This window comes from Opisthocomus hoazin, chromosome 1 (assembly GCF_030867145.1).
Source record: "Opisthocomus hoazin isolate bOpiHoa1 chromosome 1, bOpiHoa1.hap1, whole genome shotgun sequence".
Taxonomy (NCBI): domain Eukaryota; kingdom Metazoa; phylum Chordata; class Aves; order Opisthocomiformes; family Opisthocomidae; genus Opisthocomus; species Opisthocomus hoazin.
Genome location: NC_134414.1, coordinates 20,461,819 through 20,473,332, shown reverse-complemented (window position 1 = coordinate 20,473,332; position 11,514 = coordinate 20,461,819). Strand labels below are relative to the sequence as shown.

The following is an 11,514-nucleotide window of genomic DNA, read 5'->3' as shown; positions in this document are numbered from 1 at the left end:
TGCATCAGGTTAGGCAGAACAGAGGTAGCAAACTTCAGCAAAAAAAAAAAAAAAAAAAAAATTGAATTATCTACCTGCAAGTAGCGCCTTAAATCTGCACAAAGGGTATGTTGCCAAGGCAACAGGATGCGACACCAAGAGCCGGTTCACCTGTCCCCGAGGAGACAGGAAGGAAGAGCTCAAGACTAGAAACCTCCACGAACGCGTTCTGCGGGTACGCGAACGCCAGTGACGCGGCGGCTCACACAGGCAGCACTTTCCAGGAGACAGTGGCTTTTATTACCGCGTCTCCACAAAGCTCGTGTCCCTGTTCTAATCACAAACCCCACAGTTCAGGAAGAAATGCGAACGCTGTGCGCCAGCTCCGCCACCGCACCGGCCGCGCGGGCTCTGGCTGCGCCCCAGGCCCCTCAGGCCGGGCCCGCGGTCACACGGCGCACCGTGAGGAGAAGCACGGGGAGGCCCAGCTCCCCCTTCCCCCGCAGGCCGCCGCGGAGAGCCGCCAGCCCTTCCCCAGCTCACCCCGCCCCTCAGACAAAGCGGGCTGGAGAGCAGCGCCGGGACCGCCCTGTCTGGCTCCTCCGTGACCCGGCGACATCCCCGCCGCCGGAAGCCCATTGAGGTGAGAGGCGGGCCTTGGCAGCAGCTAGCCAATCACCGGCAGCCATCGGAAGGACAAGCAGCTACTGTAGCCAATGTTGCCTAGGGCCTGTGCGCGGCGGCCGCGCTGGGAGAGGAGTTGCGGCGCTCCGAGCGTATGTGGGGGATTCCGGCCCGCCTGGCGCGTCAGGGCGGGGCGGGGGCGAAGTGGAGAACGTTGACCACCAATAGGCGTGCGGAAAGGATTGACAGGCACGTAACTCGCCCAATGGCAGGGCGGTGGTTGTTAAAGGGCCGGCGACCCTGAGGGGAGAGCTGGGCGCAGGTGAGCAGTTCGCGCGGCTCCCCGGGGAGCGGGCCCGGCCCGGGGCTGAGGCAGCCGCTCCCCCGGTGGGGTGCAGGGGGGCCCCGGCCCCTTTGTGGGGGGCGGGGGGTGGTGGGTCTCCGCTGCCCTCGGCCCCTGAGGGTGGTGAGGCGGTTGCCTGCCCTCCTCGCCTCGCTGGAGAGGGGCAGGGTCTCGCCGGCCCGCCCGCGGGTCACTCGTCGGGGGACCCTGCCCTGAGGCGCGGGTGGGGGCTGCGGGCCCAGCCGCTCCCCGGGACTCAGCGCGGCGGCGGGCCCGGGGCAGTCGGCCGTGCCTCCGCCTGCCTTTGTTGCCTGCCGCGGCCTCCCCGTGTGGCTCCTGGCGGGCCCGGGCCCGCCCCGCCTTCGTCCCGCGCCCCCCCCCGGCGCCGAGGGGAGGTTTGCTCCCGTTCGGGGCCGCTGCTGTTTGAGGGGAAGGGGGGCTTTTGGCTGAGGAATGCGTTAAGTTGCCGGTTGAGGTGGTGTCGGTTCCACCAGCGCTGGGCTCCGCGTGTGCTGGGACCGCGGGGGCCAGCAGCGCCCGGGTCCGCCCGCGGTACAGAAGCGTGAGCTGTTTCAAACCCGTGCAGCCAGCCGTTACGAATCACGCACGAGGTTTTCCGGGAAGCCCTAGGTTTTAGTATTATGTGAAGATCCTCAGACTGGCAAATTGTATTTTAAAAAAATGCAGGTAGCCGGTCCTCCTGGTTTAAAGTTTTTTCTTCTTCAGTCCTAAGCTCTGATAATTTAAAAAAATAGGGAAGACATCATACTTTAAAAAAATGTAATGATTTTTGTACAGAATAATTCAAGTTTAATGCTAGCAACATTCCCTCAGTCCTGGTGAATGCATGGATTTGTGTGTTTGTTTGCTTCCTTGGGTTGTGGGGTTTTTGGTTTGTTTGGGGTTTTTTGTTGGTCCAGCATGTGTTCATGCAGTAAGGTGTTGAGCAAAAGAGACACAATGACATAGAGACAGAATGTGGATACCCCTGTCATGAAGTACGTCAAAGTTATTCAGTGTATGTGTGTTCTGTGTGTTCATGGAGTGTTTAGTTTAGTTTTGCAATGCTTATTTAACCCTGACAAATAGTTTGTGTTTCCTTAGTCCAGTGATGAGGACCTTCTTGACCACCGGTTGCTTCTGGCCTGCATCAAACTCATAACTCCATGTTGCCATCTTTCCTGGAAGCCCCTCAAAATCTTTCCATTATTGTATGATCAGAATTGTTTCTTTTTTTCTAGCCAGCACTTTGCATTTCTACACAAACCGTAAAAATACACATTTTTCATTTGCAGCTAGCACCGTGCCCTATCATGGTTGCATGGCTATCCTGGACAATGGGCTGTTTGCATCCTCTCTTACTTCCTAGGGATTTCTCTGTGGCTTGACCAGGCTGTGGCTATTCCTTGTCAGATGACTGACGTCTTTGGTCATGCACCAGAAGTGCTTTTGGTCATATAGTTGAGAAGGAATTTTTTTCTTGCAGATGTCTTCTCTTGCCTTCGCAGTGGTGTAAGTGGCTTGAGCTGACCTAAAGACTTTTTTTGCCTCTGCTCTAATCTCCACATACTGTTTGTGCATGAACTGCCCATCTTCCCAGTGCTATTTGTTGTGGAATCCTCTGCTAAAGACACTAAAATGTAGAGCAGTTATGATTCTGATTTCAGAAAAACTGTAATGTCTGTCTACAGTTTTTTCATGTTTTAGAACTTCATATCAAAGCAAAACTTAAATATGCTTTATGTTACTTTTTTGTAATCCATGCTTTTCAAAATGGTGATAGGTTTGGTGTTTTTTTTTCATATAACTGTCTAGAATGTGTACAAATCTTAGCGTATTACAATTCTTGTTCCTTACATACTTTGGACATGTAACAGTTCATTTTTCTGCATTAAAAAATAATATCCTGGAGACCATCTAGCAATGTCAGAAAACAGAATAAACCTCAGCTTTAGTTAGAGAATTATGCTTTTTAGTTAATGTATCAGAAAGGTAAACAGTCCCACAGTGGAGTTAATCTAACTCTGGAAGTCAATGCACTGTTAAGACAATTCATTAACACCTATTTATATTAATAAGAAAGGAATTGTCTTTAATGAGGCAATATGCTTTCAAAAAGGAAAGAGTTAGAAAAAGTAAGATGTCCTTTCCAGTTGGAAGCAAAAAAAAGTCTTAAAAGAAAGCTTTACATAATAAAGGAATTGGATGTCAGCAGTTTCTAAGTTAGTATTAGAATTCTTAAAGGTTATGTGCTTGGCTTATGATGTAGAATCCAAAGCCAAGATCAGGCACTTCACAAAGGGTGGCTGGGGAGATGAGAGAGGTGATGCACAACACCTGCACAGGGAGCAGTGAGACTGACCCACAAGGTAATGTGACATTGGTGTGTTTTAACTCTCAGCCTTCTCTGGAGCTAAAAAAGCTTGTCAGTCTGTGTCTTCCACATTCATATAGAATTGTATTTAGAAAATAATGAAAATTTGATTTGAAAACCCAGGTTTTTTTGTTTTCCTATGATTGTGCCCGCTTTACTCTGATGTGCTAGCACTGAGGTATGTAGGGGAAGGCCAGGGTCAATAGAGATACCATATGAGTCTCCAAAATCCCATGGTTCCCTGTTACTGGGGAATGACCAGAACCTTGTTCATCCCAGCTGGGGCTAAGTAAGGTGTCTATCTTGAGACAAGAATGGCTGTGATTCAGCAAAAGTCTGATGTTTTAGAGGTCTCTTGTTTAAGAGACAATTTATTAGTACTTTCAAGAGTTTGACGTAGCCAATTGTCAAGTACTTTGGAAAGTCTGACCCATTTTTCCATAGTTAGCAAAGTACTTGAATGTTCACTTAAGGACATGCTTAAAATCAAATGTGCAATTCTGCTGATTTCAATCAAAAATAGCATGACCTTATAAAAAGAGGCTCAGTGTCTTGGTAGTGACAAGTCAGAAATACTGTAATTGTGAAACATGTGTTGTAAGTAAGAACTCCATGTAATTTGCCTTGTGAAAGACCAACTCAAAATGGATACCTCTGAATCTTTCACACACACTCCCAACCCTGAAAATGGGCAAGTGCAGATGTGTGTGTTCCTAAAGCCAGCGTGAAGATATGAGGATTTGGTCATTCCCCAGTAACCAGGAATCATAGCTTTAGCTATGTATTTATCAGTCCAGAATAATTGCCTTATTAATAGTGAAGCTTCTGGAAGTGCTATTAATTTACTCTGTGTGCAGGTAACTTCTTTGAAGAATTTACCTTCTTGGTGACTTTTTAAAAGTTTTTTAAAAAAACTTATACAGAATAAACTTAGATTTTAATACACAGGTCAGTAAATTCAGTTGCCATAGTAATAGAAAAGCACTAATACTGTAATTTGCGTTTGAAAACCACAAGTACCAAACAAATTGATTCACTGCCAGACAGAAGTAAATATGATGCTGCTTCCTTGAAAGCCCAAGTGTCTTTTTGTGTGAACTGATAATAAAGTTAAGGGAGACTTTCAAAGATCAGATAAAAGGTCTCAGAAAAAAAATTACGTAGTTTTAGCTGATACAGTGCTGTGTTGTGGTATAAATCTGACTTTCTAAACTGCACTTTTTTTTTTTTAGTACTGGTTATGTCACTAAGGGTCTACATTAAAACAGTAGGTTATGTTATTTTTTTAAATAATTCTCTTTTCTCAAAACCAGTTGGTATTTTATTTTCAGAAGGGCAGGAAGTTTCACATATCTTAAATGGCAGTATGCAGCTTCCAACTTGAGCCTGAGGAGTCAAAAGTGCTGGGTACCTGCACGGGAGCACTGTGGCGTGGTCTGTGCTGATATACGCTCTTGCTTTATGCAGTTGATTTCTTCTTGAGAGTCGTTTTTGCGTATTTACTAGCTAGTAACCTTTAGAAGTAAATGGATTCACAGTGAGGGCAATGTTTTAACAAGGAAAAGTAGTAAACCAGTTTCTTAAATGCAACGTTTTAAAAAATGTTTGATGCCAGCATGCTTACGTGCTGGGTATGAAAGAATGTTGCTTACTATGGAAAACTTTGCAAGTGAACTGCTTATTTACAGTCAACAGCGCATAGGAGAAGAAGAATGATGTGTAAACTATGATGTGCATTATCCCCCAAATGGAGAGTTCTGGTGTAATGCGCTGATGTGTATGTTTTAAGTAAGTTTAGGAGAGTTACAGGAGAAAAAAATACTCAGTAATTTAAGAATCCTGTATAGCTGGGGGTGAGTTATTTATGGATTAAGTGCATTAGTCAGTAGCAATCAAATATATAGTCTGTGAAGCATTTGCTTCAGGTGGACAAAAAGTCTATAGTAGATTAATAGTGAACAAACATAACGGCTTGAAACTGTTACTACTGTAGAGTGAATTGTTGGCCTACTTGGTTTACAGCCTTTTAAACCTGCCTAAAGATGTAGGTAATGTGGTACAAAGACAGTTCAAAATAAATTCTTAATTGGACCGTTACCAAGCAGTCTGACCAAGAACCATTTTTTATTCTCAGTCTGCTTTCAGTATTTTTTTTGTAATATGGTCTATGATATATTCATCACTGCATTAGTTGTCCCCTGTTTCTTCCACTTTCTGTACAGAGTTGAGCACAGTCTGTCAGGTGTAGTGTGGGGTTTAACTTTCTTTTCAGCATCAGGCACAGGAACAGCTATTGCTGAGGGCAGAGGACTGGCTGCACTTTCAGCCTGTCATCAATCTGAGGTGTGTTCCAGTGTGAGAGGGATAGAGGAGGGCTTTACCATGGGCATGTAGTGACTTATTCCTAAATCTGTTTCCTGTTAAAACATCTCCAATGCATGACGTTTTTATGAACTAGTAGTTTTTTCCTGACATTCAGCAGAATTGTTCCGGTTCTTTTTTTGTTATGAAGTCAGAAGAGCCAGTAAAATATCAACTTTTTATATTAGCTTTTTTTTTTTTTTTCTTCTGGAAACCGTGTCTCATTTAAAATGCATCTCAGAAATTTCAGTCCCCTAAACATTTCATGTTTTTGAGGTAATGACATAACAAACTTAGCTGCTTTTGGAAATAATTTAGCATTCAAACTGAAATATATGTGTCAAATTTCAGCCTTAAGCAAATCCTGACTGGCAAAATTCTAAGAGTTGAAGGAAAATAGCTGTATTTTTGCAATGGAAATATCAACTCAACCGTAACGGTTTGTGGCATGGATATATTAATGGATTTATAATTCATAAGAGATTAGAGAAGGTATCTATAGATACTTTATATTCAGAGTTTAACAAAATGGTTTTCTTCTAGTGAATGAACAGTCAGTTCAACATGCACATTTCTTAAATGATGACTTAGGAGTCCAGTTCGTTAAGTGAAAATATACGTTGTATATCTTGGAGATTTACATTGTTTGCTCTTTTTTTTCTTAGGAAGCCTGACAAATAGGAAAATACTACAAAGTGAAGAGAAAATTCACGAGAACTGAGCTCTGCTTTCGTTTGCTTTTGAATTTTATTTGTGTTAATAACTGATTAGTGTCAGATTATCTCTGTAGTCTACTGTGGTGAAATTATTAGGTTAAAGCTGGAAAAAATGAAACAATTGAAAAGAAAAAGAAAAAGCAATTTTAGTGTTCAGGAAACTCAAACTCTCCTTAAGGAAATCAGAAAAAGGAGAGAAGTACTCTTTTCAAAGCAACTTAATACAACAATTAATGAGATGAAACGGAAAGCTTGGGAGGAAATAGCAGAGTGTGTAAATGCTGTAGGTGAAGGAGAGCAAAGAACAGGGACAGAAGTGAAAAGGCGATACCTTGACTGGAGAGCACTCATGAAGAGAAAACGTCTGAATGCAAACATCAAAGTAGTAGGTGCTGGGTTTCACCTTCCTTCATCCAATTTAGATGACTCTCTCAATGAAGATATGGATGAGAAAATGGGATTTGCAATTGAATCTAGTTTTGAATGGCAAAATATCACTGACTTCAGAGGAGCCGGTGGATCTTTAACAGAAATCAAAGTAGAAGAGGAAGAGGAGGATCCGCAGAATTTTGAAGTGAGTGACTGACATATGTTAGCTATATGCAATATGGCCTTCCTGTCATTTCAGCTTAAGGCTTTTTGGTGTGTTACTTCATAGCATCTGTTTCTGTTTTTTTCTGAATGTGTGAATTAAAGAAACTGTAGAAACAAATACGTTTCAGAGAGACGGTATTCAAATCTAGCAGCTTGCAAATGTGTGCAAGGTCTTGGATGTTGATTGTTGAATTGATATCCCTCAACTTCGAATATGTATTTGCTCATATATTTTCTATTTGTATGTGCCACGGATAAGAATTAGTTCAGTCAGTAGAATGAAAGTACACTGTTGAAGGAAACTGGTGGTGTGAATACATAGGCTGTCTGGATGGATGAACAGAGAAGAGAAATGCAGCTCTTTAACAAATGAAAGTATATTTTACTTGCAGGTACAGAAAGAAATAGAATACAGAAAGAAATAGAATACTGTTTGCATTTCTTAAAGTTAACCCACAGAAGATGAAAATATTACTGGAATAAGTCAGTCAGCCATTCTTCTATGTCAGAATTTTACTGTGAGTTTGACAAGCAGCTGTGGATTCTGTGAACAGGCTGTTACTCCTAGTAGTACCGTGACTGTCCTGGGGTAGGCAGCCAGCTAGAGTAAAGTTGAATGTTTGGGTAGCTTTCTTGTGCCTGTACAAATATAAAGTTCTCATTTCAAAAAGGGGTACTCAAACAGATTTGGTTTGGGTTTTGGTTTGGGGTGGGGGAGAGCAACTCCAGTTTAGCTCAGTTGAGATGTATGCTGGGAATAAATCAGCATAAGCTGTTAAATGGTAGTGGGACTACGGTCTGACAGCTGCTGAAGAATGCTGCCTGTCTGCTCTGATGCTAGAGGCTTGGCAGCAGCTCTTAAGATTCTCTGAACCTGTCTCTTCCTCAGTTTGCTTTTCTTTTGCAGCATACTTAGTGGGAGACAATTATCCCTTGTCTACTATGAATTTGTAGCACACAAGGGCTATAATTCTGCATGAGTTGTCACAGTCTGCTAAGAGCAATGGTCCTAACCACGTAGTCACCTGTGTCATAAATAGTTTTTCAGTGAATGTGATAACACAAAATTGGTTAAACAGGTCCTGTTTATTGACACACTTAATACAGTTAGAAGGGTTAGGAGAACGTGAAAAATGTCAGTGTTAAATGTGTTTTAGAAATGGAATCCTCAAGTTAGTGGAGGCTGTGTTAGCTTACATACCACGTAGCTTGTGGATCCAGCTGCCCTAATAAATAGTTAGTCACAACAAATTCCTAGTGGCTTACATAAATGTCACTCAGCTATATGAAAAGTAAGGACAACATACGCTATTTCAGATACAGTTTTCGATCAGTGGTTCTGAATGCTCAATTGCACCTATTGTGCAATATTTTCTGCATGTTCTTGCACGTCCACTGACAAACTGATTTTCCATTTTTCATTACCAGATACTAACTTGCAGATAAAGTGTGTTTCTCCACCTATGTAAAGGTAGAAAACAGTCTTTTGATCTAACTTGGTTATTTCACAGCATGCAAGTTAAACAGTTCTGAATAACTTTTAAGACAAAAAAACCAATATATTATTTTCAGTCAACTTGTGTGTAACAAATTTGTTCTGGCATAAAGACTGGAATGTAATTCTTGTCTGTCGCATTCCTCCCTGCAGTTCCCTATTGAGGAAGAGGAAGAAATTTTGTCGTCAGTTTTGCCAGATTCAAAAAAGGAAAATGACCTGCCGGACTTCCCTCACATTGAAGAGTTTGGAAATCTGAGCTCTGCTCAAGCTCGGCTAGCCTATGAAGATTCTCACTTGCTCATAAATCTGGAGAAGCAGAAGGTGGAGCTGGAGAAGCAGCGACTAGACATTGAAGCTGAAAGATTGCAAGTGGAAAAGGAGCGCCTGCAGATTGAAAAAGAACGTTTGCGGCATGTTGACTTGGAGCGTGAGAGACTTCAGATTGAGAAGGAGCGACTTCAGATCGAATGGGAGAAACTGAGGCTACAGAGTCTGCATGCTGAAAAACCTGCCCTGGAAAATGACCTCACCCAAACGGAAAAACCCATCATGCAGCCTCTGGATCTAGAAACTGAAAAGTTAAAACTTGAAAAAGAACGTTTGCAGTTAGAGAAGGAGAGGCTGCAGTTCCTGAAGTTTGAGTCGGAGAAGCTTCAGATTGAGAAGGAGCGCTTGCAAGTGGAGAAGGAGCGCCTTCGAATCCAGATAGAGGGTCACCTGCAGTGAACTCCTTGACTGAAGTGTCAGCAGTAGTGTTTTGATGTTTGTAAAATAGACGTAGTTCTTCTCTTGATACTGAAATTGTCCTAGAGGGTTAACATTCTTCTGTTCGCAGTTGAATGGTGATGTTAAACGGAAAAAGAAAAAAAAAAAAGGTGCTCAATATGTGAGTGTGCCTACATAAATGAGCTTGTGTGTGAAACTGCTTTTCAGTGTATCAGAACTAAGTGTTATGTTCTCTTGTCTTCAGTATTGTGTTGTATTAGTTTGGTGTCCTCCTCTCATAGACACATTGAGAAGAATCAAGGCTGAACCTTGTACTTTTTTACTGTACTAACAGTAAGGAAGGATCAGAATAAATCAACATATGTTGTGAGGGCGTGGTGCTGATGATAGCCCACGTAGTAAATAAGTTAGAACACAATAACAGAGTCATGATGCGGTTGATTCATTAAACTTAAGTTCCCCTTTTTGGTTTTTTTTCTTGCCACCTCCACAATTGGAAAAAGCGTTGAAGAATTATTTCAAAGTTAAACTTTGAACTGTTCAGTTAAACTGAACGAGTTCAGTTCACTGCAGTTATGTTTACTGTGGTTCCAGGGCTTGAACTGAATGGGAGTGCAGAAAATAGTATTCTTCCTTTAGCATGAAGTATTAGTAGCAGGTAAAGTTACACATCAGCCATGCCTACGGTCAGCTGGACTGTTGGTTGCACCAGGCCATTAACAATGCCTCATGGACTGTAACATCTGTCTTAGGGTAGTACAGGGACTTGCTGATTCCGCAAGCATGCTGTCTGATGAGTCTGTGATGACCCCCTGAAGTAAATTGTTAGACCTGGTTTGTTCCTTGGAAGACAGTAGCTGGTGATGGGTGTCGTGGAGGGCAGGCACAGAGGCTGAGCACAGACTAAGGAGCACTGAGCTTGCACGCCTAACGCTCCTCATGTTAGTTCTGTCTGGCCAGCACTGAGGTCATGTGTGGGAGGCAGCCAGAAGAGACTTCTGTGGCTGACACCAGAGTATGTTTTAATTAGGCAAACAGAAAAGATCAGTGCTGAAGGCTGTGAGTACTTTTCATAAGCAATGTATTAATTTAAAATAATAAACCCCCCCAAAAAAAACAAGGAAGCTTTCTATTATTTCATATATGTTTAAATCCTAACTGAGCCAGACTTCACATTTCTCATCTTTGTGCAAGTAACTATCTCTTGTTGACTCCGTTTGAAACTTTGGACTATGAGAATACTAAATCTGAATATATGTTGAGTGACTTACAGGGGTTCTTGTGCAAGTAAATATATTTATACCACTACAGGATTACTTTTATTCTTCAAAGAAAATGTTATTTTTTTATTACTGAAACAAGTGTGCTTCTACAGTGGAAATAAATTTGACTACCACAAACAAAAATTGCTTTTGAGACTGTGTTTCTTCACAGAGAAACAGGGTTATGTATGAAGAGAAACCTGGGTACTCTGTACTGCGGTGCCACAAAGTTGCTGGTGCCTGTGTTCCCTGAGTCATCTTGGAGTAGGACTTCAGCCAGCCAGCACTTGAGAGAGGAGAATGGAAGGAGACACAACCCAGCTGGGTAGAAGTGCCCCAGGGGAAAGTGTATCTGAGATTCTTCTTCCTGAACATGGTGGGTTGACCCTGGCTGCATGCAAGGTGCCCACCAAAGCCACTCCATCACTCCCCTCCTCAGCTGGACAAGGGGGAGGAATATGACAAAAGGCTCGTGGGTTGAGATAAGGACAGGGAGAGATCACTCACCAGTTACCCTCATGGGCAAATCAGGCTCGACTTGGTGAAATTAATTTATCACCAGTCAAATCAGCGTAGGAATGGGAAATAAAACCAAATCTTAAAAACGCCTTCCGCCCACCCCTCCCTTCTTCACGGGCTCAACTTCACTCCCAATTTTCTCTCCCTCCTCCCCACTGAGTGGCACAGGGGGATGGAGAATGGGGGTTGCGGTCAGTTCATCACACGTCACTCAGGGGTAGGACTCCTCACACTCTGCACCTGCTCCAGCGTGGGGTCCTTCCCTCAGGATCCAGTCCTCTGTGAACTGCTCCAATGTGAGTTCTTCCCATGGGATGCAACTCTCCACGAATTGCCCCAGCGTGGGTGCCTCCGACGGGCTGCAGTCCTTCAGGAACAGGCTGCTCCAGTGTGGGACCCCCATGGGGTCACAAGCCCTGCTAGCAGACCTGCTCCAGCATGGGCTCCTCTCTCTGTGGGTCCACAGGCCCTGCCAGGAGCCTGCTCCAGTGCAGACTTTTCACAGGGTCACAGCCTCC

The 11,514-nt window shown here is 43.4% G+C and overlaps 1 protein-coding gene across 6 annotated transcripts; it reads left to right on the top strand.

Annotated features, from left to right (window-relative positions):
• The first annotated feature begins 754 nt into the window (after positions 1–754).
• MSANTD4 (Myb/SANT DNA binding domain containing 4 with coiled-coils) lies at positions 755–10,607 on the top strand. Of its 6 annotated transcripts, none has more exons than XM_075418168.1 (3): positions 755–925; positions 6,347–6,971; positions 8,640–10,607. In XM_075418168.1, the coding sequence occupies exons 2-3, from the start codon at positions 6,510–6,512 to the stop codon at positions 9,213–9,215; spliced, it is 1,038 nt and encodes a 345-aa protein (XP_075274283.1). In that variant the 5' UTR covers positions 755–925; positions 6,347–6,509; the 3' UTR covers positions 9,216–10,607. The 6 variants fall into 6 exon arrangements, with proteins under 6 accessions (XP_075274283.1, XP_075274275.1, XP_075274248.1 ...); XM_075418160.1 differs by lacking the exon at positions 755–925 and adding an exon at positions 993–1,944; XM_075418133.1 differs by lacking the exon at positions 755–925 and adding an exon at positions 993–3,315 and having other exon boundaries at positions 5,009–6,971.
• The last annotated feature ends 907 nt before the right edge of the window (positions 10,608–11,514 follow it).

Bases quoted from the DNA above. Each gene is read 5' to 3' on its own strand.
- MSANTD4 (XM_075418168.1), top strand. From the start codon at position 6,510: ATGAAACAATTGAAAAGAAAAAGAAAAAGCAATTTTAGTGTTCAGGAA. The intron at 6,972-8,639 runs GTGAGTGACTGA...TCCTCCCTGCAG, and splicing joins AGGATCCGCAGAATTTTGAA to TTCCCTATTGAGGAAGAGGA.